We start from the raw sequence: 27,774 nt of genomic DNA on the forward strand, positions 1-27,774 counted from the left end.
TCATAAAGAAGTTTTATTTCCTATTGAATAGTAAATAAAGTCTGTAAAGTATAATTGATATGTTCAGATTGTGTTCACATTACATTTTACTTTAGGGTTTCAAACTAATGACATAACATCAAGAGTTAAGTTCATCCCTAAAAAGTCTGTATTGTAAAGGCAGTTTTAAAAAAACTTGCTGTTCCTCCGATTGCTTGCATTCCATTGGTCAACTGCTAAACATGCTAAATACCCAGTATTTAATATGTGAATCATGCGGCCCATCTACTCTGCAGCGTTCTCGTTGTTCACATCAAGCCATCTGATTGACTGAAGCCAAGGTTTACATCAAGCCATCTGATTGGCTGAAGCCAGGGTTTACATCAAGCCATCTGATTGGCTGAAGCCAGGGTTTACATCAAGCCATCTGATTGGCTGATGCCAGGGTTTATGATGATACGCCCTGAGTAATTAATAACGTACAGAGGAAACAATGAAAAAGCATTTGATTTGACATGGAGTTATGAAAACTGTCAGCTGAATAAAATCCATGGAGACAAGTTTAATCAACATTTTATGTCACTTGGTTTTTTATGGTGCTTTACCAACATGCTGTTGGTAAAGAGAGTGATTGTATGTCCCACAACTCTGTGCTTTACTCGCCCCTTAACAGAACACTTAACATAATGAGATTGTCCACTTATTTTCATTCTTGATATTACAGAGAAGTTATAAATACTGTGCTGGGGTATTTTCTAGTAAATATGACATCTCACAGAGAATAAGCATATTTGGCTTAAAACATCACTTGCTCTGCTTGTAAAATATTTCTACCAAATGTGTAACATAGCAAGGTCTGATATCAATTGCCAAATATACTCTCACTTGCCGATCAAACTAATGGTAATGAATTCATTTCCAAGCTTCAACCCCTTCACCACCATAGTTTGGCCCAAAACCCATTGTTATTAGTGGGGATTTTGGACCAGCATACAAGAAATTGGGGTGAACAGATTAATTCACTTGTTTACATGAAAAATTCCCCTCTCAAAGTGACATGCTTATCAACTCTACTGTTATGTTGTGGATTACAAAATGGTGGCAAGATTTTTCATTAAGCCACATTTTCAATGTAGGTGCATCTACATGTACTTCAAAATGGGTTATCTTGTATTAATTATACAACAGTTCTGTACTCTGGCTTAATTAAAAATCTCTATATTCCAATCTTGGATCCTTGGATAACACATTTAATTTACCTCTGAATCAGTTAAAGCAAGCAGGTACAGTATTGCACTGTCCAAGCAAAGTAGCTGTAACCTTAGATGATTGGTTTCACTTTTTTGTCCTGTATTATATGTCCATTGTAATTTCTCATTGTACTGCCACAGCATGTTGAAATGTCTCTAGCTTTTCAACATGGCATTTGTGAAAAATGCACCTTTATTCTTAACATTTGAATTCTTGTCCAGACCAGAATTCACACATCAACAGTAACACAGCAGTCTACGCATGTACAGACTCAGTTGACAAGCTGAATACATGTATCTCAACATGTTTTGGGGAGCAGAACAAATAACTATCATTGACATTTACAAACAATAATGAAAACCTCATCAAATGTTACACTTGCCGGATTGTCCCTTCCTGACTGAGTTAATGAATCTCCTATTCATATATTCCAGCTTTGCCTGAACCTAGCTGGTTTTAAATCCATAAACAAACTGAGTACTGAATCAATTTTCATCAGGCTGGACTGTCCCACATTAGTTTGGATCAACTTACATCTCAGAAAATTCTGACATCAAAGTGAAAACTTTTCATGAATGTCTTAAACAGATTCACATTCTCAACAAACACCAATTTGAAAGTCATTTTCACATTCTGTACTGACAGTATGGTTAGATTCCTTTCTACCAGAAGCTGGGTCAAGTTCTAAAGTCTGCATCATATTTTCGATGGTCCCCAAGGCATCATCTCGTTCCATATCTTTCAAGATGGCAATCAGGTTTTTTATGTTACTTTCATAGTATATGTACTTCCTCTTCTCTGAGTCTGAACTCTGAGATATCCGTTCAACAACTTCACCTTGGTTTTCTTTCTGTTTCAGCTGAGCCCAATTCTTGGACCAATCTTCAAACAGTAAACTTGTCTTCATCTGTTGATATGTTGATGATCTAGCTTTAAGGCACTGCAAGTAACTGACATCAAAGCCCATATACTCTGTCATCATACTATAGTCAAAAGATATCGGCTGTTGTGGCTCAAGTAACATGAACAGTTCCTCTTTGCAGTCTTTCAAAAGCCATGCAATATCACAATTTTCCTTCTGTTCATAAAGGAAAGTCCTGTCAAATCCTGGACACAGCAACTCCGATATTGATTCCTTCCTGCCAATCCGTTCATCAAAGACTTTTTCCTTCCTCTCTTCCGCTTCTGAGATCCTCTGGAAAGAGTAATAGCTGACTTCATCCAAGTCGTCGTGGTCTTTCAATGACTGGGCACTAAGAATGTACAATCCAACATCTGCACCAGGACAAGAAGAGCTGAGAATGTCGTAGATATGCCATGTGATCATTTCAAGGAGGTCATAACATTGCCCAATTCCATCTGTCATTATTGTCCGCACACACACATGGATGGCTCTGCTGTCTTTGGTCATGTAGACCAGCCCCTCAACTTTGCTGCAAACCTTCATTCCGTTCTTCCATATTCCGTCGAGAGGGATACCACGTCTGTCGAAACACTTCAACAGGCGAATTTGTAGCTGTGGGAAAAATCCTGGAGAAAAGGCATCGGTCTCATCCTGACATTGAAACCGCCTTCCGTAGTAATGTTTCACGGAAGGGCTACTTCTCCACTGATCTGGTGGCATATTCAATGGAAGCAGTCCCGGAATGATGTACTTAATCTCAGATGTTTTATCGGGTTTCACAGGGAAGACTAATTCAGCATGTTTTAGAAGACAAAGCAATAATTCAAAGGTGCTCTTGTTTCCAAGTACCTGTTGAAGTTCCTGCGTAGAGTATGTGTCCTGTTTTGCTAGCTTATGTCCATACTTGTAGAGTGTGTCTACTGCAAACATTGGTCCAAAGATGTCACGGCAAAGCCAATCAGGATGAAGCACGACGATATCTTCAGAATGTTTGCATTTGATGTATAGGAACTGAGAACAAAGAAAAACGATTGACTTGTTGGATATTCACAAATGAGAAAATCACTCTTCAGACTTTAAATATCCATTTTGTATTATTAACAAATTTCACTATTATTATACTGTTATGCATCTTGCACGATATAATGAAAGACGGAATGAGGAGATATACATTCAGCGATATTTACAAACAAAGCATATCAAGAAAGCAGTGACCAAATTTCTTTGACTCAGCAAAAAAATTACCTTAAAGTGGCAGATTTGTTATCACCTTTATCAACTGAACACCACTTTCAAAAGAGTACAACGGATTAAAATCACAGACAGTAAATGCTGACAAGAACTGATACGAGAACCACTTAAGCACTGCCAATTTTAGGAAAGCACAATTAAACTTTAACTATTGAGTTACTATGTGAGTTATTGTTCTGCTGTCAGAGTTAAGAACACAGACTTGATCTGCCTTCAACTACTACTTAGCTGAAGGTCAATTTTTAAAATTCTTTTCCAAAAAGAGATGTCCAATACAGAACATTTACCGTAGATTCTTTTACTTCATAATTAAGAGATTAATAAACCTAAACCCAAATATATGCACTTTATTTGTTGATTTGTGACAAATATCCACAATTATGCAAATGAATGTGCAATCAACTAAGTCAGCTCACTAATTTGCCTGACTTCGTAGCTGTGTATAGTTCTGTACGGTTGATGACTGCCCCATGTTGAAATTTCAAACTTTAATTCACATTCTACGAAAGTATGCGTGTTCAACATTGAAATGTTTTAAACTTCAGTGGAATACAATGACATGATTTTTACCTCTCCAGTGTCATGAAGGAAGTTAGTTGCAGCTTTCAAGAAATTTGGTTCCACAAGCTTGTCCACTGTCTCTCTCACTTGCTTCTCATATTGCTTCCAATACAGAACAGGGAATGATTTCTCAGTGGCCCATTTCTCTTTGATTTTCAAGATGGCAGCACACAGCTTTGGTAATGGTTTTTCACCCTGAAATTGTATCATTCAGTGATTGTGATTGCTGAGACTCGCTCATGTGATGTGGAAGAAAAAGTGATATAAATTGTGATGCTTACATGTGATATATACATGTAACACATTATAACATGCTGGGCAATATATTCTTGTGTTGCATGGGCTGATGCATTGTGTGTATATGTAGCTCATTTTTGAGTACTGCGCATCATTTATGCGCATCATTCCAACTAAACTAGACAAAACTACGGTATATCACATACATTACGTATATGCACAAGACTATAGAGCTATAAACAACAGTGTTTCAATTTTTAGAAATCATTCACAAAACCATTAAATTCAGATATGGTACGATGGAGAATTGGAGTGGTTAGTGGAAATGATCAAGACTGTTGTCCCTACTGTGGCTATAATGTCATATACCTGGTACACATTCTACACAAAGTTACTCAGGATGGTGCTGAGGATGGTGATAATACTGATGATACCTCAACTTAAGTTTGGGTATCATCAATATTTATACCATCAAGGGCACCATTCCATCAGAAGTAAAGTCCTGATCTTGTCCTTGCTATGATGTGCTATTACTGCAATAAATCACTACTAACTATGGACTTGTGAGCATTAAACATCTTGGAGATTGCATGTGTGTCTCTGAGAGATACAACTGCTTTGCGTTGTAATTATGTTGTACCAGTACTTGGTCAACAAATCAGGCACAGATATTTTCTGCAAGAACATATGTATAATTTGTTAACAGACATTGCTGAGACATGTAATTAGCTTCAAAACTTTGAAACAGTAATCAACCCCTAGAGTGCACACTGTAGTCATAGCCAGACTTTCGAAACACATCAAATACAAATATAACTGTCAGATAAAACCTTGAGAGTGATAAAATTACTAACCTCCAGTATTTTGTCTCTGGATGTCTTCAAGCATTTCCTAAGTCTAACCATGTCTTCGTCTTGAGATTTGTGACAGTTTAAAATGAAAACATCTTCCAGAATGTTTAAAGAATCCTTGAACATTTCTCTAGCTTCATCACACAGTTGCCTGGCAACTGTCTCCGCTGTGAGATAAAGGGAAGAAGAGTTGTAACTTAAGGATGACGACTGAGGAATCATGACATCTTAAATGAATTGGTGTGATCCGCAGCGCCTTTTTTATATCAGTAAAGTAGACATAAATGGTTATTCTATGCTGGATTTATCTTTAACACAATAGGGATGTAGAAAATTTACACGTGGCAAAAATAAAAGTATAGGCGGTTATAAGTGGTGTGTGAGTGCACAAGTTTGTGCAGAATGTCTTGAATTTTTACTGAAACTATAAATTTTCACAGCCGGCAAATTTTAGCTGACAGCCAGTTATTTTGGCAGCTGCTGGCTATTTTTTTCATCCCTGCACAGAGCATAGACCCGTGAGAAAGTTTTTCTCGAGGGTCTATATGCACAGAGTCACTCTCAAAACTGGCCAGTACACAAAATATTCAAACTATGCCATATCATTAAAGAGCACTTTGTACATGTATGCCTTAACTCAGCAAGTATATCTTGAGGATGTACGATCGGTAAAATTAAAAGTAATGTCATTTCTCTAAATTGTCGATTGTTGGATTCTCCTTTGTAAGTATTATCAAATTGTGTGATAAAATATAAAGGTCACCGCGCTCGTTTTTGACATACATGACCATGAATTTTGCCGTTTATGAGAAAAAATGTCGAGTCAGCATTTTTTCACCAATGCATTTTCTATGGACGAAATAATTCAATGCTGTTTATCTCAAAAGTTACCGCGGTGACCATATAATTTTATTTGATCACTATTATTTATTTCTCTAGACTGAGCTTTGTGCAAATTTTCATGAAAATGACAATAGTAGAAATTGATTTTCCAGCAAATTTCAATGTAATCCTATGGGAAGTGACAAATTCCACGCGCGCGTACCGCTCGTACATCCTTAAATAAACTACAATACTTATGTCATGTTGAATGAACCAAACATTTAATACAGGCACCTATGCTAAACCTTGCCATACAAAGTCCAACATTAAGGCAAACAGTAACATACTATTAAGTTATCAAAACTGACATATTTACTACATATAAAGCTAATAAATCTTGATAAAGTCAAGGGTCACAGGTCTGTCACAGATAAGCATGTAAGGTTGTCAAATGTCACAATATTGTTTATTTTGTGTATGTTCCTTGAGAGATAGATGTAAATGTTTCTTCGGACAACCATTTAACTTTCAAATCCAGCGAAAATGATTGAGACTGAATGGGGGAAAATTTTGCATCATTAGAACAGTACTGTTGTGAACCTGAACGCCATGAACAGCAAATTTGAAATTGGAAATGACTGTTTCCTCTTTGATTGCCTCCACACAATAGCAGAAATTAAATGCATCACTTTCTGTTAAAATACTCAACATGAAAGGTAAAGAATGGTATAATTTTGAAAAATAAATTTATATTATCTGAAACTCTGAGGCCTATGTGCTTCTAGTTCAAAGGAACTAAAAATGTGTCTTAACTCATATCACACTATGAGATGAAACTGAAACAAGCACCATACTAAGGTCAAAGGTCATACTCTTACCTTCTTTTCTGTGATCCTTAACCCAGTCAGCTCGGCTTGCCACAAGAATCACAGTTGGTTTGCGAGCAGATGCCATCCCATCAGTGTTCTTGCATGTAACATTTGTGGATTTGATGAATCGCAACCACGTCATTACCTGGAAAGCAACTGATAGTCAGTCTCCATGCAGGCAAGAACAATTACTATAGAAACTTCAAACACTGGCTTTTTTTCTGATCAATTGTATACAGCTCAGAAACACAGTATCGCAATATGGTTAACTGTAAAATCTTTACATTTTGTGCCTAAAATTTGTGAAAAATTTTTGAACCATTCTATTTTTGATACCTGGAAGAAATTTAGAATCACAATGAAGACTCAGACAAATTTCTAAAATTCAGCATTAACCTTGCCCTTGTGGTAAAATTAAAAAATATCGTCAATGACAATGAAGCTCTGACCTTAACAATATACATTACATTTTTTGTGGCATTTGCTAAAAGCAGTCTAAAATGACTGAGTTTGTGTAAATTCAACCGTTATTGCATAAAATTTTTTTGACCTAAACCAGCAAAAAAAACTGTGACCTCAATGTAACACATGGAAGAAAATGCTTTACTATCAGTAATGGTAAAAATCTTATTTTTGAACCCATTTCCTCTAATACCAATGGGTATTGGATGATACAGGGTGTGTGTAAGAATTAGTCAGTGCTTACATTATTATGATATAACAGAAGGCTTATTTTTTTAATGATGAGCATCAGCTTAAAAGTTTAAGGACATTTCACTAAGAGAAGCTAGACTGACTTTAATAGATGACTCACCATGTTGTACTTTGTGAATCAAAAAGTGATTGCTCACCCTATCAAGAAAATCAATAATTTGTTACAAAATATCTTATTTTACAGTTATAATATCTGCATGTACTATCTTAGAAGATCTGAAATCGTCCAATGGTGATATATACAAGTTGTACCTTTTCTCTCTGTGTCTCCATGGTGTGTCTTGGTGACCGCAACTGATTGTCTACATATTCTGCTATTTTATACTGTACAACAAACAATGCATTCTGTGCTCCCAGGACCTTGGAATGTGTTGGGAAGTAATCTCCCTGGCCTGCACAATCCCAGACACTGAATTTGCCAGCTGTTGGGATATCCACACTGTTGACATGGATACCAGCTGTTGGTGACTTCTGGCAGTCTTCACCTGGCGGGGGCGCTCTCTCCTTCTGTCTACATGTCAGCCATGCTTGAAATGAACTCTGCAAAACATGGATGAACAAAATGAAGGTAACAAAATATTCAGTGTGTTTCTACCAGCAAAGTAAAGTGTCTAGCAGGTTAATTTAGAGATTGCTTGTTTATTGACTACCAGTGAAATTAATAAGAAATGATGGCTGTAATGAAGAAATCATGTCTAAAATGAGATTTCATCTCTGGGCTGGTCAAAATCTAAGCTGAAATTGAAAACCTGGCACAGCACATTTGTTACAATTCAATTATTTACAAAGATTAAGTTGGTTTGATAGAAGGGGAACTGCAGTGAAAGAGTTCATATCCAAAAATTCTGGTTAAAAAAAACTTACCCTTTGGAGGGATTTCTTTAAAGTAGTTTTGCCAACACCACTTTGTCCACAAAAGTAGAGTTTAAGTAATCTGTCTTTTGCCGGTACGCAGGGTTGCTGCATCAATTCACTGTAAAGTCTGTCCTAAAACATCACATTCAAAGAAATTCACAAAAAAATGAAATTCATTAATTTTGAAACTTGTCTAGCACAGGAAGATTTCAATGTCTGTGTTCAATTTCTTTTAAAGTAATTCTTGCCATAGAGTTAACATATGGTATAGCAGATATAGTTTGAATTTAAAATCTTAGTAAATTTTAGGTTATTTGTATTTTTAATGCCAAACATGTGGTGACCCCTGATTTTTTTCTCTACTATAAGAAAATAGTTTAAGATTTCTATGAGGAAGCTTTGAGCACAAATTTAAAACTTTCTGTTTCAAGGTATGTACAACCTAACGTAATTATAAGTTCTTTAAACACTAAATGCATATCACAGTCATGAAAAGAAAATTATTTTAAGAAATGTGTTTATTTACCTGTTTTACTTTGGAAAGAAATTCTACAATGGCTCTGTAATGAGGTCTTTTTATCTCCTGAGATCTGCTAGCTTCTTGCTTTGCTAATTGGAGAGGAGTAACTCCAACCTGAAACAAACAAACATGAAAATATGATTTGTGACGTAATATGAAGTTTCTATAACACAGGCAGTCAATGTTTTTCAGCGTATTGAGCTTTTGATCTGTCATGGATGACGATCTTCATCAGAATGACAAAAGAAATGAAATGTAATTTATAGTTGACCACTAGATGGCGGTGTGACCAACTGATTGTAAATGTGGGGTATTTCAAGACCCCATCTCTGTTTATTTGTGGATAATGACGTTGGATGTTACTGGCTTATCGGATCTTCCTTGGATCCTTCCTTGGATAGAAATGGCATTCCAATTGATATCGTAATGGAATTGCTGTGCATGTTGGGATAAGGCTGATGAAATTGTCTTATAACTAACGGATTTCCAATGTTCGTCAATTCTTGTGTTATAGAAACTTCAGACTAAATTTAATCTGCCAGGCTGATGAATATCTTTGCACATGATTTGTGACATGTAATTCTACATCGGAAATGTGTCCTATACATCATCATCTTGTGAAAATAAAATGCTTTCTGTGACTGTTCGACAAAAACATGTTTTGAATATCTATTAGAAACAGTGAAGTGAATAATGTTACCATCCATAGGATACGAATGATATAAAGTATTAACAAATTCCTACACCACTAAATATCACTGCAGGAAACAAAATTTTTCTGAATGTGTCCTGGCAACAACCAACGTTATACATAATGCACTGTAATAGTAACAAATTTAAAATCATGACAAGCATTATTCAAACTTTTAGCGAATGATTTATCCTTCAACCTTTCACCTGGTAAAATCATAATATTGCATATCATTGTACACTTGGACTTTAGCAAAATAAATGGAAGCTTAAGGCTTAACCCTTTCACCACTATGGTTTGTCCCAAATCCATTGTTTTCTATGGTAAAGTTGGACCTGTATACAGGGAACTGGGGGTGAAAGGGTTTAGTCACTGACCTTGTTTTGACAGTCTATATCAATGTCTTCATCAATAAGCAATTTGATGATTTTGAGAACGCTGTCTTTTTTCCACTGGATTTCATCTGCGTAACTACACTGTGTGATGTCACATCGAATAGCTGCAAATAGTGCATTCTCACCATCCTTCAAGATAAAAGTCAAAATCAAGAATGTTAGAAACAGTTTTTTGTCAGTATTTTGTTCACAATTTTTTTAAATTTGTTTGAAAAAGCTCAGATAAAGTTTACCATATAAAAAAAAGATTTCTGTAAGTATACATCATTACACATCAAATAATTCCATTTCTTGCATCAGATATGAAATAATATATTTTTACATGTTCAATGCCTTTGTGAAGAACTTTAATAGCATTATATACAAATAAATTTCTCTGGAATGAAATTCAAATAATAATCATCATTATAGTTTGTTACTGATATTTGTCTTTTGCAAAGTTTAATCTGAAATGTACTCTGAGCCAGTCCAGATATCAAAAACTATAAATTTCTACAAGTTTGCAGGAGGTAGCCATATCTAGTAAAAGGACTGCCGATCAACCTGTCAAAAATTTTGAAAGAGACAGCTACTGCAACTGTACCTTTGTTAGTGTGTTCACCATTTCTTTCCTCTTCTCTGGTTTGGTTTTTTCCATCAGCATTTGACAACATTCAAAGCTACCTTTCCTTGCCAGAAGGTACAGTGGCGACATCTCCTTCTGTAAGAGACATCAAAATTACTATTTACATTCAGAGCAGACATTTTATAAAGTCATGTCGTTGCTCAGAGTGTGTTCAAATAACAAACAACAGAAAAACATGAGATAGTTAAAATCATGTTTACATTTACAATGAAATTAAGATCTTTAAAGATACAAAACTGCAACAAAAAATGAAAATGAAGGTTAAAAAATTGCAACTTGGAAAGCACTTATTTTCCTTCTGTGCTTTTACATTTGATCATTAGAATTATTAAATCAGATCATTTAAGATGCATGCTTTATTATTAAACAGTGGATTTACAAATTAAGTAAGGTTTATATGAAACAGGAATTTTGAAATGAATGTATACATGACTAAATTACAATGTTAACATTCTAAATCACCTTGTTCAAAACAGTGAAATCTGCTCCCCTCTTCAACAATGTCTTAACAATTTTAAAGTTGTTTCTCTCAATGCTCTCATGCAATGGGGTTGCACCATTCTGTGAAAAGACATGCATACATGTATGTTAGTATACCAGTTCTATACATGACTGTGGGAATATTGAATTGCCAGGTGTCAATGGTGGAAGTTACATGCAGCTCTCTCCAAACTTCAATCTGTCTTTGTAAGCGGGAAAAGACAGGACAACTTTCTTTAAATGTATCACCAGAATAGAAGCATATCATCAATTTTATCATTATTTTTATACAGAGGTTAACATCATGACTGCACCAGCTTTTATGCACTGAAATGACCTATACGTACACAGTCCATGCATCAACCAGTCTCTGCCTCTCTCTGCATTTAGAAGAGTGCACAGAGGACTATATAGAAAGTCTATTCTGTTTTATTCTATACTCATGTTACCATGACAAGATATAATAGGGTATAATGTACCCGGTAGATAGTAAAGTATGCTTGTGAACAGAATACCAGAAAAGTATGGACAGCTTGGACTCACCTTACTGCCAAGGTCAATGTTAGCACCGCTCTTTAAGAGCACGTCCAAGACTTCAGCTTGGTTGTGGTGAGCTGCCCAATGCAGTGGACTTCGACCACTCTGTAGGAAATTCAACAAACAAGAATTTATGATAAAAGAGGGTAGATTGTCCCTTTTTATGGCAGAATCACTAGAATTTTTTGTATATAGTATCCAAATATTTCAACTCCCTTTTTAAAATCCCAAACTTCGGTAAGAATTGGACATTTCTATGTCCAAGATAAAGAAGATACCCCTAAATCTGATGAAACTAAAAATTTTTACATTGATAACGTTACAAACCTTGCTTTGGCAGTTGACGTCTGCTCCACATTTTAAAAGATGCTCTATTACATGTACATGACCAAACTGTGCAGCATGATGGAGAGAACAATTTCCATACTAGAAGACAAACAGACAAGACCAAAAATACTGATTAATACTTCCGACAGTGTCATGAAAAGCAGACTGGGAACTACATTTTATGTCAGAGGATATAGTCAGTGATAATTTGTGAGATATTAAGATACAGCATGTCTTTGACATTGTTAAAACACGAATAATTTCATGGAATGATAAATATTGTCTAAAACATATTTACTTCATGTTGGATTAACACTGTACATGCAGAGTTATATCACAGTGAGTACATTATATACAATATTAAAAGTAGATTAAGATGATTAAAAAACTGCATGATAATATGAACATAATTCAGTACTGATGACATCAAGATCATGTTAAGGGCCAGAGGAAAAAAAAAATCTTGTTCATCGGATTTTTGGACCAAGTCCCTGGAGGGGCGAGCGAATTTTTTTTTTTTTTTAGGCCGAAGGTAAACGCGGTTCTCTGGCATTTTTGCACAGATGCAGACAAGGCAAGATAATTGTTTCCCTTTTTACCAGAAATATCTCAGACAAGAAACACTGATACTGGTAACTGAATTCAATACTATATTTCCCAACAATAACATAGGCCATTACATTCACAGTTAGTGTTTGCACAACATATTCTGAGTATTCTTGACCGCGGACATCCGGGAACTTGCGGTTTTTACGTCATTTTTGCGTCACACTGCCGTGAGAACAAAATATTGAAGTGTGAATTTTTCAACCTTACACCAGTATTCAAAGTTTCAACATTATGTCAATGATAACACTAAGTTCTGTCCTTTGTCACATAATTTCTGCATTGTTCACTGTCCTGTATAGTCAAATCCCAATTCACCTCACTCGCTAGCAATAGGTGAAAGTGACGTCACTCCGCGGTCAAGAATTTCAACATTCTCTCTGAATAAAACTGAAATGTACAGCAAATCACTGAAATCCAACAATTCAGTATTGTCCTTTAATATTGTCCTGGTGGGACCTAGCATCTGAGTTTTTTCATTTTACTTTAGCCCCATGTTTTGGCCTCTTTACCACTGTCTCTACACATTTTACACGATGGTCTAACAACACTGTACTGTGATCGGAGTGAAGTTATATAGTCATCTTTCAGATCGTACTTTAACATCGACGCAACCATGTGTTTTGTCATTGCCGTAAATTTTTATACTTTCGATGCAATTTTCATTCAATCGGACGCACCGTCCATCTGCTGTCACGATCTTGTTGAATAAATCGCCAAACGTAATATCAGGACAAACACTGAATAGCGTCTTTGGAACTAACTGTTGGCCATCACGTCGAATGTTGGCGATCAAATTAATACTCACGATGTGACATGTACCAACCTTTACAAAACGAGGAAATTTCTGGCCAAATCGACCCACTTTGCGTCGTGATTCGCCAAATTCAGACGTCACAACAACGTGTTGGCGGTCAACTACGTCGGAAGTCTCATTCAAAATCCCGTGCCCCGCGAAAACCCGACAAAGTGTAGAGGGCCACCAGCGGCAGTACTAAAAATATTTGTAATGCGGAAGTAAGAATTTGCCGTGATCAAAAAAAAATTCCAAATACGCCAAAGTAGAAGCGGCGATTCCGATGAACAATTTATTTTTTCTTCCTGGCCTAATTAACAAGAAGCCAATGGCTTCCTTGCAGCCTGCCATTTACATGTATTGGCACTCAGATCATTCTGCATTGAGGAAAGTGGGCCGGCATCATTACTGGTAACGTACAAACAGTAACACTTTATGCCAAGTTCACATAAAATTGGCTGACAACAACTGAATGGCACCAATTGATGGCCTGAAAGACTAGTGCAATACTGGACTACATCAATTAATTAATATATTATTACACTAATATATCATCTGTGGATACAGTATGGTAAAGATAAATAAATAAATAAATAATAATAATAACAACAACAACAACAACAACAAAAATTTTAAAAAAGAGTTATAAAACTAATAAAGCATAAGACAGGGAAGGAATGAAATGATAATTGACAACAACAAAATAAATTTGACATTGTATTACATCACATTGCAAATTACTAGATGTCAAAGTATACTGGTGATCTATAATTGAAGTTTATACATGGTATTAGGAATATTCCAAAAAGCCAAACTGAAGTTGATGATAGCTTTTAAAGTAGTTTTTTTGTTGTTTATGTTATAATTTTGTAATTTGCAGTTTTGAAACAATCTTTTTCATGCTTGATTATGACATCAATGGCGGCTGAAACAGTTACCAAAGGAAACCACTTGAAGAGCTGTTTTTCCTTTTCTTGGTTTTGCCATCAGGCAAAAAAAAATTAATTGTGCTGTTCCTATAACATGGTTTTTCAAAATAGGGTAGGTAAGTAGGTAGGGATTTTTTTCAAAATATTTTTTTAAATACGCATTTTTCAGGGGTTGAAACCCTGCAGCTATTAACAGTTCCATCATGTTGTTTGTCATGTATGAGTGACGATGAATAACATGTTTCTTGTGTGCATGATGTTACGGAGTTTTTTTAACATCCGTATTTTCATAGCTCTATAAAGTCTAGGGTCAGCAGGTAAAAAATAGGGCAGGTAGGGTTATCAGAACAGCACAACTTTTTGGCTTTACATATATTCATCCACTTCATTTTGTTGAAGTACAATAAGACCTGATTAGAATTGTAATTTTTAAAAGTTCACGAATAAACAAATGTGACAAAATATGCTTATACAAATTTTACTTTACATTAATTTTGACCATCATTTTTCAAACAAGTTTCTACTTTAACATTATTCCTCAAAATCTAAACTTTTCTTTATTATTCCATTAAACTTCTAAAAATCACATGACACATTAAGCAATGTACATGCAGACCAATATCATGAATATTTTTGAAGGCTGATTCATGTTTTGAGTCATTCTCTGATAGAAAACAACTGTTGGAATCATACCAAATTACAAAAAGTCAATAAAGTTCAAAGTTAAAGCCCAAACAGCTGCAAAAGTGCAACAAACTGATCTAAAAATATCCTGTTTTCTAAGAGTTCTCTTTGAACAAGACCAATTAAAGACTGAAAAAGTATATAACACTGCCATAATTGTCAAAAGTGGAATGTAAATTCAAACGTTTTAACATCATTTTAGATTTCCCACCATTTTTAAAAACTAATCAAAGACATATGACAAAGAAAATAGAGATTACTACAACAAAATGTTGACCACCATGTGCTGTGCATTCAAGTAAATGGCATCATGCTTGTTCCTTTTATGATCACAACTGTATGTACAGGAAATACTGCTTTTTTGTACTTTTCTGTGGGGCGCCATTTTATGAATGTGGCACCCGTTTATTATTCAGCCCGTTAAAACACTTAGGCATAGTCCAAATCAGCGAGCAGTGATACTGCTATACACACCTTTCAGTTAGCACACTAACACAAACCAACTTTGGTTTGAAAATAAAATCATGAAAATAATGCATAAAATTGGCAGCTATTGGGGCTTTAATGTTCTAATATTCTCTCAAAAGTTACGATACAAATATGTTAGTGAGACTTGTAAATACTGTATTTCTGCAAAACCAATACTTACTATACTTCAATACAACAGTTATGATATTATACTGATATTGGGATGTATATGAATTATCACAAGAATCTAGTCCTCTCATTGATTTCCATAAGTGCAATCACTTTAAGTGTTAACAATACATGTATGTCATGGAGGCGGTTGTGACTGTTTTTAATCCTTTTGAGCTCAAAAGTCAATTTTTGTTGCCTTTACAAACTACAGAAAAGTCCATTTTGGACACCGTGGTGCGAAGCACCAAAGGTGTCCTATGTCGCCACAATGTCTGTGTGTGTGTCCGTCTGTCCGTCCGTCCGTCCGTCCGTCTGTCCGTCTGTCCGTCTGTCCGTCCGTCCGTCCGTCCGTAGACAGATTTTGTTCCACTCATAACTTAAGAACCTTTAGGTCAATGTCATGCAATTTGGTATTTGGTATTATCATGATGAGACTTAGATCTGATTAGATTTTGGTGGGTGTGGCTTATTAATTAATTGCTCATTTGCATATTTTATGACTTTTTTCGTTCACGCAGATATCTCAGAGACGCCTGGAGCGATTTCGTTCAAACTTGGTAAAAGGATAGTACTCTACCTCATACAGATGCACGTTGATTTGTTTCACAATGTGATCAAATTTGGCCGTGTTAGAGGACTTTTTAGTTTTCACCTCCATAGACTCCCCTGTATAAGGCAATCCATAGACTCCCATGTATAAGGCAATCCATAGACTCCCATGTATAAGGCAATCCATAGACTCCCATGTTTAAGGCAGTCCATAGACTCCCATGTATAAGGCAGTCCATAGACTCCCATGTATAAGGAAGTCCATAGACTCCCATGTATAAGGCAATCCATAGACTCCCATGTATAAGGCAATCCATAGACTCCCATGTTTAAGGCAGTCCATAGACTCCCATGTATAAGGCAGTCCATAGACTCCCATGTATAAGGAAGTCCATAGACTCCCATGTATAAGGCAGTCCATAGACTCCCATGTATAAGGCAGTCCATAGACTCCCATGTATAAGGCAGTCCATAGACTCCCATGTATAAGGCCAAGAAAAATAAAATTTAGTTTCTAATCGTATTCATATTGCAAAAAGGATGCAGTGACACAGTTTTTAGTCCCCACAGATAAAGTCCAGGGGCTCATAGATTGGGTCATGTCAGTCTGTCAGTCCATCCATGTGAGTCCATCCGTTCACGCAGATATCTCAGACGCTTTGACAAAATGTCACGTGACCTTTGACCTCAAATATACATATTTGTCCATAACTCGGTAACCACAAGTGCTAAACCTTTCATATATGGTATGATGGGACACCCTATGATGCCACATATTGTACCTCATTAATTATGTGCATATCTAATTTTGAGCAAGCCAATAGAGCTAGAGGTCTGATTTTTGGTATATATGGATAACTTAGCAATACAATTTTTTTGACAAAATGTCATGTGACCTTGGTGACCTTTGACCTCAAATATACATATTTGTCCATAACTCAGTAATCACTAATGCTACACCCTTCATATTTGGTATGATGGGACACCTTATGACGCCACATATTGTTCCTCATTAATTATGTGCATATCTAATTTTGAGCGAGCCAATAGAGCCAGAGGTCTGATTTTTGGTATGTACGGATAACTTAGCAATGCTATTTTTTTTACAAAATGTCACGTGACCTCAATTACCTTTGACCTCAAATATACATATTTGTGCATAACTCAGTAACCACAAGTGCTACACTCTTCATATTTGGTATGATGGGACACCTTATGACGCCACATATTGTACCTCATTAATTATGCACATATCTAATTTTGAGCGAGCCAATAGAGCTAGAGGTCTGATTTTTGGTATATAGGGATAACTTAGCAATACAATTATTCTGACAAAATGTCATGTGACCTCGGTGACCTTTGACCTCAAATATACATATTTGTCCATAACTCAGTAACCACAAGTGCTACACCCTTCATATTTGGTATGATGGGACACCTTATGACGCCACATATTGTACCTCATTAATTATGCACATATCTAATTTTGAGCGAGCCAATAGAGCTAGAGGTCTGGTTTTTGGTATATAGGGATAACTTAGCAATACAATTATTTTGACAAAATGTCACGTGACCTCGATGACCTTTGACCTCAAATATACATATTTGTCCAAAACTCAGTAACCACAAGTGCTACACCCTTCATATTTGGTATGATGGGACACCTTATGACGCCACATATTGTACCTCATTAATTGTGCACATATCTAATTTTGAGCGAGCCAATAGAGCTAGAGGTCTGATTTTTGGTATATAGGGATAACTTAGCAATACAATTTTTTTGACAAAATGTCATGTGACCTCGGTGACCTTTGACCTCAAATATACATATTTGTCCATAACTCAGTAACCACAAGTGCTACACCCTTCATATTTGGTATGATGGGACACCTTATGACGCCACATATTGTACCTCATTAATTATGCACATATCTAATTTTGAGCGAGCCAATAGAGCTAGAGGTCTGATTTTTTGGTATATAGGGATAACTTAGCAATACAATTATTTTGACAAAATGTCACGTGACCTCGGTGACCTTTGACCTCAAATATACATATTTGTCCAAAACTCAGTAACCACAAGTGCTACACCCTTCATATTTGGTATGATGGGACACCTTATGACGCCACATATTGTTCCTCATTAATTATGCACATATCTAATTTTGAGCGAGCTAATAGAGCAAGAGGTCTGATTTTTGGTATGTAGGGATAACTTAGCAATACAATTTTTTTGAAAAAATGTCACGTGACCTCAATGACCTTTGACCTCAAATATACATATTTGTCCAAACTCAGGAACCACAAGTGCTACACCCTTCATATTTGGTATGATGGGACACCTTATGACGCCACATATTGTTACCTCATTAATTATGTGCATATCTAATTTTGAGCAAGCCAATAGAGGTAAATGTATGATTTTTAGTATATAGGGACAGACTATAGGATAGAAATTTATGACAAAATGTTATGTGACCTCGATAACCTTTTACGTAAAATACACGATTATGTCAATAAATACGGTAAGTAACCACAAGTGCTATGTCCTTTATATTTAGTAGGATGGGAGACCTTATGACAACACATGCTTTACCTCGTAAATTATGCCCATATATAATGTGGGCAAGCCAATAGATCTAGAGGTCTGAATTTTGGCATATATGATTAATTAGCAATACAATGGGTTTTTTTTTCCAAAATGTCACGTGACCTTGATGACCTTTGACCTCGAATATGCATATATATGCATAACTCAGTAACCACAAGTTCTTTACCCTTCAATTTTGATAGGATAGTAGACCTTAAGATGTCACATCTTGTACCTCATTTATTATGCACATGTATTTCTTGGCTGCCAATACAGCTAGAGGTCTGATCTTTTTTCCCGATTTAGAACCATAACTTAGACATGCCTCTTGTTTCAAAATGGGAACAATGACATCGACCTATGTGTCCATAGATCTGAACATATACACTCCAGTGATACTTCTTAATGACCTCATTTCCCTGCCCCATCAAGACTAATACTCCTATTACAAGTGGGGACTATGTCAATGTCAATGACTTGTTACTTCTATACAGAATATTATCTCACATAGTGAGTGTCTGAATATTATTCTGAATTGTATTCCAAAGCACATTCTGAAAGGACTCTTCTGGAATATACAGAATATTATCTCACATAGTGAGTGTCTGAATGTTATTCTGAATTGTATTCCTAAGCACATTCTGAAAGTAACTCTTCTGAAAATTTCACATTCTTTGCCACTGCACCATCTCCCTAATACATACTGATGACCCACGGTGTCCACTCAAGTCTCACTTTGATTTTCAAAGTCTTGACAAAATTTTGATAAAAAACTTTAGCCAATGAATTTGATATCATTTTGGTCAAAAATTATCAAAAAATTACAGAAACATTTATAAAAATTGGTAAAATGTTGCAGTAAAATTTCGGTGAGAAAAAATTACAGGATTCAAAGGGTTACCACTTAAAAGTCATCATGTAATCACAGCTTCATTGAAAAGTTCACACTGTACTTTGTTATGTAAATAAATTGAACCTACCAGTATACCGGTATGTAACATTGTAGTAAAAGAAATAATTGTCAACTGAAAAGCTCAACTGTTGTTAATAATTTGTACATAATGACAGTACCGGTACAAGAACTTTACAGTGTCAATGTGGCAGACTGCGATGTAGTACAGAACAATAGACCCAAAGTATGACAAGCAAAGGTTCTGAAATTATATTCCAAAATTTCACATAAAAAGTTCAACTCACCTCATCTTTTCTGTTCACAAATTCACTGTTTAGTCCATTCTTCGCATTTCTTAGAAGCTCCTGAATTTTGATGAGATTTCCTGATTTTGAAGCTTTAAGCAGTTCCTCTACCTCGATATCCTCTGTTTGATTGCGGGGATCAATTTCTGTTTGTACTTGGGTTGTTGACATTTTTAAAATTCTGCATGAAAATGGCGTTAAAAAAGATTGATACATGAACATGTATATATTGTAGTCTAATTTTGCAATTTTCATGTAATTATAGAAATCCAATGTATATAATAAAATTGCTGTTTTAGAAGATATAGCCATGACGTTTTTTTAAAACTTTCTGATGTTGACAAAATTAATGTTTGCAAAGTTGATGTATCTTCTAGTAGCAAAGTCAACTATCATGACAGATGGACTGTGGTACAAGAGAAACATTGACTTTATTTTTCAATCAAATCCACAGCTCTCCTATAGTCATTATCTTTTTTTAAATACAACGGAGATCTCAAGAATGACTCATAGCCCTCCCACTCATATGAAATAACCCAGTGTGCATGCATGATTTAAAATAAAGTGTAGACTCAGAAGTCGTAGGTGTGGTTATCTAATGACATCATGCAGCATGACTGTCATCAAATCCAGGATAGTATTGACAATTTGCCTATGGTGATATAGTATTTTCAGTGAAAATATGTTAGCTCTTAAAAATTAGAAGTTCTCAATACCTACAATTATCAGATACAGCTCATTAAATATAAACATATAGTCAATGTTTTCATTAAACCTGTTTTACTGTATGGCTCAGAGATTTGGGGACAAGATTTCATGGATTACAAGAAGTGGGATAAATCAGCAATTGAAAATACTCACCTCAAATTTTTTAAGAACATTTTACAGTGTACCAGTAATAGACAAGCTTGTAATGCCACTGTGAGGGGTGAACTAGGACAATTCCCACTTCTACTTGAGATCAAACTTAATATTGTTAAATATTGGCTGTACAAATTTCACATTGTAATTTTGCTAAAGAAGCTTTTCTGGAGCAAATACTAACAATAGATCTTGGTTTAACTGTTTAAGTGCTTTAATTAAAGAAAATGGAATGGACTTTCTTCTTGATAAAGCTCCATCACTTAAACACCATAAAGTTATAACTGGATTAATGAAAACAAATTTAACAAACAATTATGAAGTCTTTTGGAAAAATTTGATCACTGATGAAAATAGTAAACTAAGAATGTACGCCAAAATAAAACATAATTTTAGATTAGAACCCTACTTAACACAGTTACAAGGTGAGAAAAGAAAATTACTCACCAAACTTCAAATTAGCAATTATGATAGACTAGCAATTGAAAAGGGAGACACACTGTTCCAAAAACCCCAATTACTGAAAGATACTGCAATCAGTGTAACATCAACAGTATTGAAGATGAAACACACTTTTTATTAGTCTGTCAGAAATACAAAGTCCAAAGAAAGAACTTTTTCAGTAAAATCAATTTCCCAAATGATACAACTGAAAATCAGCTTATTTCTCTACTAACAAAACAAGAGTTATCTTTTAATGAACAACTTGCAGATTATATTTTTACTTTATACTTTATCTTTATTGAAGAAAATTTGATCTTATTTTTGTATCACACTTTTATTGCCACAAATGTGATGTAAATCCTGTATTTACAGCAAGCTATGGAAATTTATTATTATTATTATTATTATTATTATTATTATTATTATTATTATTATATTGAGAAAAACACAATCACCTTGTCTTTGAAAAACAGCCATAACACTAGTCTTACACTTTAATTCGTGTTAAAATATTGTTACAGAATTGCAACTTTCACTTTGGTTTTACAACCATAATGAGAAAAATTATGCACCAATAGGGTAAGGCTGTCAATGAAATAGGCAATACCACAGATAGGAAGGCATTGATACTTTACTAAAAGTTCTATTGATCTGTGAAACAGAGCGACTGCCATGCTGTATACAATTACCCTACACTAAGACCTTTTCACAAAATAAGGTTATCTTTTGACCTAATTTAAAAGAACAAGGACACAATTGACCTTTTTCATCTGCAATTTTCATAAGTTTAGAGTTTTATCTATAAGCCATTGCACTGAAAGAGTATTAATTATCCTCCCTGCAGTAAATTCCAACTTTTCATTTCAACATGACAAAGACACCCTCAAATATTTGAAAATTACAAAAATCTCTTGATGGTATGTTCTTTTATCACAGTACCAACATCCTTGAATAAAAAAGAATTCTTGACAATTTATTTTTTTGCCTAAAAAATTAACACATAAAGGACCTAACACAAAAAGGAACAAAACATTTTGCCCTCTTTCAACTCATAACAATTGCCTTTAATTGTCCTGACTATCAGTATCAAGAGAAACTTGGGGCCAGTCACAAAAATAACACACTCAGCAAAAGTGAAAGTAAAATTCAGTGAGAAAAAATTATAGTCGCTGCTTTGTGAAGAGTAAATTTACGATCTCAAATACTGAGTACATCCATCAGCATTACCTTGTTTATTAAATATTCCATTAGATCTGTCTCACAAACTTTCCTTCCTCAATCATGTTTAATCTCACTGCTCATATTCCTTACCCGAAAATGAATCGCACCCTGATTTTCATTCTGTATATGAAGTGTAACCACCATTCTATGTATTGTCCGTAATTTTTATCAAACATTTTTTTTAAATCATTTCTGGTCGAAGTTAGTTATCCTAGCAAAGTCAGGAATATAACTCAAAGAAATATCTTAATAGTGTCAAGGAGCTCACACTATTTTTATAAAGTGCCAGAAAGACGTTAAATATACTGGTTGTACATGTTAAGTGGTTTGTACTTCATAAACTGTCGGTGTCGCTTCTACTGTTGTTACTGGTGGGGACAAAGTGCATAGAATCAGACAGTTGACATTAGCTTACAAGATAAAATGCAGTTTATATTAGAAACACCCGGCTGCATTAGGAATTTTGACAACAGTACTCCGGAACTTGCCATGGGTAAAAACACGCAGTCCTGCCACGCAGAGCTAGTGCTTGTAGATTATGGTGGTACCGTATAATTGGAGAAAAAAAGTCGTCTTTGTACTAGTCTATATTGCTGCAGCTCTGAACTGTAGCCATCAACTTTATCCCTGTTGATTTTGAGTGGCGGGAAAGGAATATCAGCCGGGACAGTTTTGAGACATAAAAGGCAAACCCTTCTTCCACACTGCAGCTGCTTTTGCGATAAAATACATGCAAGTGAAATCGTAAAGCATGCCGCTAGTAGCACTGGCACCCGCTGGCACACATGAATTCAACCAGCTTACCTTAGCCACTGTGCCTCAGCTAAGTTATCTTATGTAGCAGCAGAACCTCCGGGTCCATGGTCGAACAAACGTTCATCCTGTATTCCAAAAGATGCTTTTAATGTTGATCCACGTCCGTGCTTATTCCCGTGTTTTAGGTTGACATACTGCGCTAATTTAGTCTTCAGTATTTTTGTGAGAAATATTGTGATTTTCAGATGTTATGGACAACTACGATACTGGAAATCCCCATGTAGTATACCGGCCCTTTCACCAGTGACGTAATGGGTTTTCCCTTGATAGAGCGCCCTCACCATCGAAAAGCTGATATGTAAATACGGAATGATTTTCGATACACGTTTTCCATACTTGCAAAAAGAAATTAATTTACCGTATGCGTAAAATTTTAGCACTACATGCACCGCAAAGACCAACTGGAATCAGTGGACTGGATGCGGGTCAAAGGTTACTCCGTTCCATCCTCACTTTCAGATCCACCACCACGTGATGCAGAATGCTGAGAAATATGGCGGCCAGTTCAGGAAGATGAGGAACAACTAGATTTTACATAGTCTGCTCGCACCAATGGCTCTTCCTTGATAACAAAGCAGTAAACACCATCGTTAAGGTACGATAAGAGTTACATCTATGTCTTTATTCATAATAAAAGTGCCGCTCACCCTATCGCTATCACCGAAACAAATTTCTCGTTTCGGGGCAACCCGACCGCTGCAGTGTGATTTGATGCCAAATGATAATGACCATGATGATTGCTTCAATTTGTGGTTCTGCCGTGGTTCGACTTATCTTGGTTATGTTGTCAGTGGAGTGGTGGAGCTACGGAATGCTTTGTTTGTCCATAGATCGTTACTCTTGCCCGACTTTCTATGAGTCAGGCATCAACTATTTAATACTATGATCTAGTGTCATATATAATACTGGTGGGGTCATGTCTCCATCCATTGTCATTTCCCTCTCAGTTATAATACATGCTGCACGGTAGTATGTGCGACATAACATCATAACATGACATACTTTTGAGTGGCATCGCTACCTTTGCTGAAAACAGTCAAAATAAGTAAGTTGTCACGTAAACTTGTCTTCGTCTTTCATTAACCAGGAAGCGTGGCCTGTTTAAATAAAATATTGGCATTGATTCAACCTAAAACTCCTAAAATGTCGCCGAAAGTTTTGCAAGAATGTTTTATAACTTGTAAGATTACAAGTTATCAGTCAATTCGGCCCATAAAGCCAGTTTTTGTACGATAGTGCTTTTGTCATGTCGCTGTTGTAGTTTTACAGAATATAAATTAGGAAATAAATTACTTTTCATTGTGATTTTTAAGACATTATAAAGAACAATCATTTTGTCAGGTTCAGCTCATGAATCATTGACAGACGCTACCAGTACAAGGGAATTATATCAATATCAGCCATTCATCAAATTCTTCTCTCATTCTTTCATGAGTCCAAGGTTTTCAAAGATGTAAGTTTAGTTTTACAATGTAAGATCCCAAAACATCTTTCAAGCTCCTCCCACGTATTTTTAAGTGATTTGCAAAATATACTTAATAGAATTCATGTAATATCTTGTAGGGAGCTATTGCAGAGTATTGTGACACAGTATTGACAAGTTTTGTGGATTCCATTGATTTCTGTGTAATGCTTTATTCGGCGCACATTCATCATGGGTCGTCTATCAACGGGTCAGTACCTTGCATTAGCCATAACAGTTCCTGCTGCAGTAGCACTGCTTTACCTGCTCTACAGGCGGAAAGAGGGTAAGTCCTCATCTTATGATTTCTGAAATTAATATACCTTTACTCTTTAAGTCTGCTATACCGGTACAGGCTTCATTGCTGAAGTTGTTGAGAAGTGCATTGATTTGATACCCATCAAATGACATCAGATTTTTGTCATTTCCAACTTTTACATCTTTACAACTGTATTATTCAATGATTTAGATCGCTATCAGATTTCAGCAAGTTCAGAATTTTTTTTTCACTGCAGCCAAAATGTTTTTGTAATTTTGACATACATGTGGTTCAGTGCACGGTGTAAAATATAACATACAACCATTTTGATTTTGGATATATATTTGTTATTGTCGAGTTGGTGCTGAACAAAGATTTATTTTAGAGGGGGTATGCCTGTGGTTGTGGGAGCGTATATGTGTGATACCGTGATTTGGCTGAGTATTTTTGTCTGTTGCTTCTCCTCCCAGGTTACTGGATGCTGTATATTGTGGGGGTGAACCTGATTGAAAACACTGTACATGTATCTTCATAGCTATGTAATTACCGACTGTAGGTATGATACAGAATGAGGCTGGGTTGGATTTTCGCACTTCCAAACTTTCGTTTGGGGTGGGAAAGGGGGGTAAGGCCAAATGCACTTAGTTTTGTTTACCCTGCACATGCACATGCTTTAACTATCCATGATCCCTAAAACTGACTACATGGTTACTGTGAAGGGTCAAATAGCAATTCTAATGTCTTTCCTGCTTTGAGGACAATGCATGGATACAAATACGTATATCATGAGTAGATATACGGTACTGCTGTTGTTAACGTCAAATGTTCAAAGTGACTGTCACTAACCCTGAAATATGTGGAATGGCCTTTTATGTTTACTTGTCATGTCGCAGTGTTTTTGCTAAGGGTGGTAAGCAGGTATATGTTACCAGGGTTCCCCAACCTTAGCAAAAACACTGTGTTGACATTGAAAGATATTAAAGTAGATAATGAGATATATATATCTTAGGATTTCATAATTTATTGAAATATTTTCACAAGATTACAACTTGAGAAATATTTGAATTCAGTTTAGTAGAAAAAGAACTTACAACAGTTTTGCTATTGATATATACAAATTTGCTTTCCAACTCTTTATAAGGCTGCACAAACTGAATTTTGTTTGAGGTCATCAAAACACTCCAAAACCCCAGGAGTTGGGGTGCTTTACAAAATAAACTAATTATATGTTCCAAAATGTACAAATGAGGTGAAATGTAAATTTAGAAACAAATATCTGTACTTTGAAACCTTGATTCTCACATTTTAAGCAAAGATACCACACAAGCGTTTCATTCCACAGTTGTAACTTTTCATCCAGATTTAAAGTATGCCCATCATTTTTGCAAGTTCTTGGCATTGCCACTGCATCAGTCATAACAACCGATTGTTAGCAAACCTCTTCTGCCATCTTTGAAATATTTTACCTGCACACACATACAAAAATAAATCTATGGATATCGCGTCCTGATTTGTTTACTGGGTTGAATATACGTTGCAGTCACAGCAGACGAGGAGACAAACAGACAAGTGATGTTGGTTTGACCTTATTTGCATAGTTGTTTGTTTTCAAGAATTTCCAGCTAAGAGCACAGTGACATTAAACAAAATGTCAACTACATGCAACCCAACAGGATTTTGGTAGGATATGGGTTGCCTTTGGAAAGTACAAAGGGAAATGAGATCATCCTTTCCAAGTTATTTGTTTCATAATAAGATTTGTATACTATGTAACAAAGTTGTGTTTGTTGACTGATAGTCATAATTAATGATATTTTCATCTCCCAGAAGAGCAGATCCAAGAAGTAGCCATTGGTCGTCAAAAGATTGTGGAGGTCAAAGTTCCTCGTGAGGTCATAGGGTCAATCATTGGAAGACAAGGCAGCAACATAAAAGAGGTTTGTCAGATTTTGATTTATTTTGTTTCTTTACATGAAATTATGGTATGATCTCGGTCGAGATGGAAAACAGAGGAACTTGATATTAAAAGTGTCTTGATAATATATTATTTAGAGCCGACTTGGTCAGATAAGTTTAATATAGAGCCATAGAATGACTTAACATAGAATGACTTAATATACTTTAGGGAGTGTCTTATTGCCACTATTTTAGCATCTCGTTGCCAGTATCAAATTGCTGACAATATATTTAGCTTTTTCACTTCAATGAAGTCTTTCATTATCCTACATGCACAGAAACAATCATTTGACTTTGTGGTTTCAGAAAAATTCCATATCCAAGTCTTGAAAATTTGAAGCGTTTGGAAACTAGCTTGAAAGGGAATAAAAACTTTTGTTGGAGAGCTTTTTGAAAGGGAAAAATTTATTGAATTTACATATCATTTGCAGTTTTTACACCAATATAAAGTGAAAGACCTGAAGGCCAATCATGAACTCTGAATGAAATAGTGTCCCTGGGTCATGTGTTAATTGACAATTCACTGGTCAGTAAAACATCCTGTGTTTTTGCTCAGCATTTGCAGTGATCATTCAGTTTAGCACATAATATTTTCGGTTGATATCAGGAATTTTGTCTCTGCTGTATCCATTGTGTCTGTATGCAGAGATGATAATCTTTTCAAACGTTGTGTTTCATGGCAGGTATAAACTTTTTACATTGAAAACCACTTTGGAATGGACAATGAAATTGATCTAAATGTTATCACTTGTAAAAATATGAATAATTTTCCAAAGTATTGTATCTGTCCCTTTTTATTCTTTACATTGAAAATGGCTGATGTCAGCTTATATTTTCAAATTGTAAGGATTGTTGGTATCATCAAAAGATTGATTTCTCTCAAATTGTAAGATTGT

The 27,774-nt window shown here is 35.5% G+C and overlaps 3 protein-coding genes across 4 annotated transcripts in view; 2 read left to right on the forward strand and 1 right to left on the reverse strand.

Annotated features, from left to right (window-relative positions):
• Nucleotides 1-23,421, reverse strand: LOC139116684 (death-associated protein kinase 1-like). The gene is made up of 14 exons (XM_070679270.1): nucleotides 23,190-23,421; nucleotides 19,860-20,040; nucleotides 11,870-11,968; nucleotides 11,549-11,647; nucleotides 10,988-11,086; nucleotides 10,484-10,600; nucleotides 9,883-10,029; nucleotides 8,821-8,928; nucleotides 8,304-8,426; nucleotides 7,692-7,979; nucleotides 6,735-6,870; nucleotides 5,038-5,201; nucleotides 3,956-4,141; nucleotides 1-3,145 (listed from the first exon to the last, which is right to left on the reverse strand). The coding sequence occupies exons 2-14, from the start codon at nucleotides 20,028-20,030 to the stop codon at nucleotides 1,829-1,831; spliced, it is 3,054 nt and encodes a 1,017-aa protein (XP_070535371.1). The 5' UTR covers nucleotides 20,031-20,040; nucleotides 23,190-23,421; the 3' UTR covers nucleotides 1-1,828.
• Nucleotides 1-27,774, forward strand: part of LOC139116693 (uncharacterized) — a 559,130-nt gene that overhangs the window by 385,800 nt on the left and 145,556 nt on the right. The gene's annotated exons all lie outside the window — the stretch shown is intronic.
• Nucleotides 23,661-27,774, forward strand: part of LOC139116683 (serine-rich adhesin for platelets-like) — a 32,847-nt gene continuing 28,733 nt past the window's right edge. For both annotated transcript variants that reach the window (XM_070679267.1, XM_070679268.1), the window contains exons 1-3: nucleotides 23,661-23,796; nucleotides 24,765-24,949; nucleotides 26,750-26,859. In XM_070679267.1, the coding sequence (XP_070535368.1) occupies nucleotides 24,856-24,949; nucleotides 26,750-26,859 (204 nt within the window). In that variant the 5' untranslated portion in view covers nucleotides 23,661-23,796; nucleotides 24,765-24,855. The remainder of the gene's footprint in view (nucleotides 23,797-24,764; nucleotides 24,950-26,749; nucleotides 26,860-27,774) is intronic.

The sequence above is a fragment of the Ptychodera flava genome, chromosome 18 (assembly GCF_041260155.1).
Source record: "Ptychodera flava strain L36383 chromosome 18, AS_Pfla_20210202, whole genome shotgun sequence".
NCBI classification, from domain to species: Eukaryota; Metazoa; Hemichordata; class Enteropneusta; family Ptychoderidae; genus Ptychodera; species Ptychodera flava.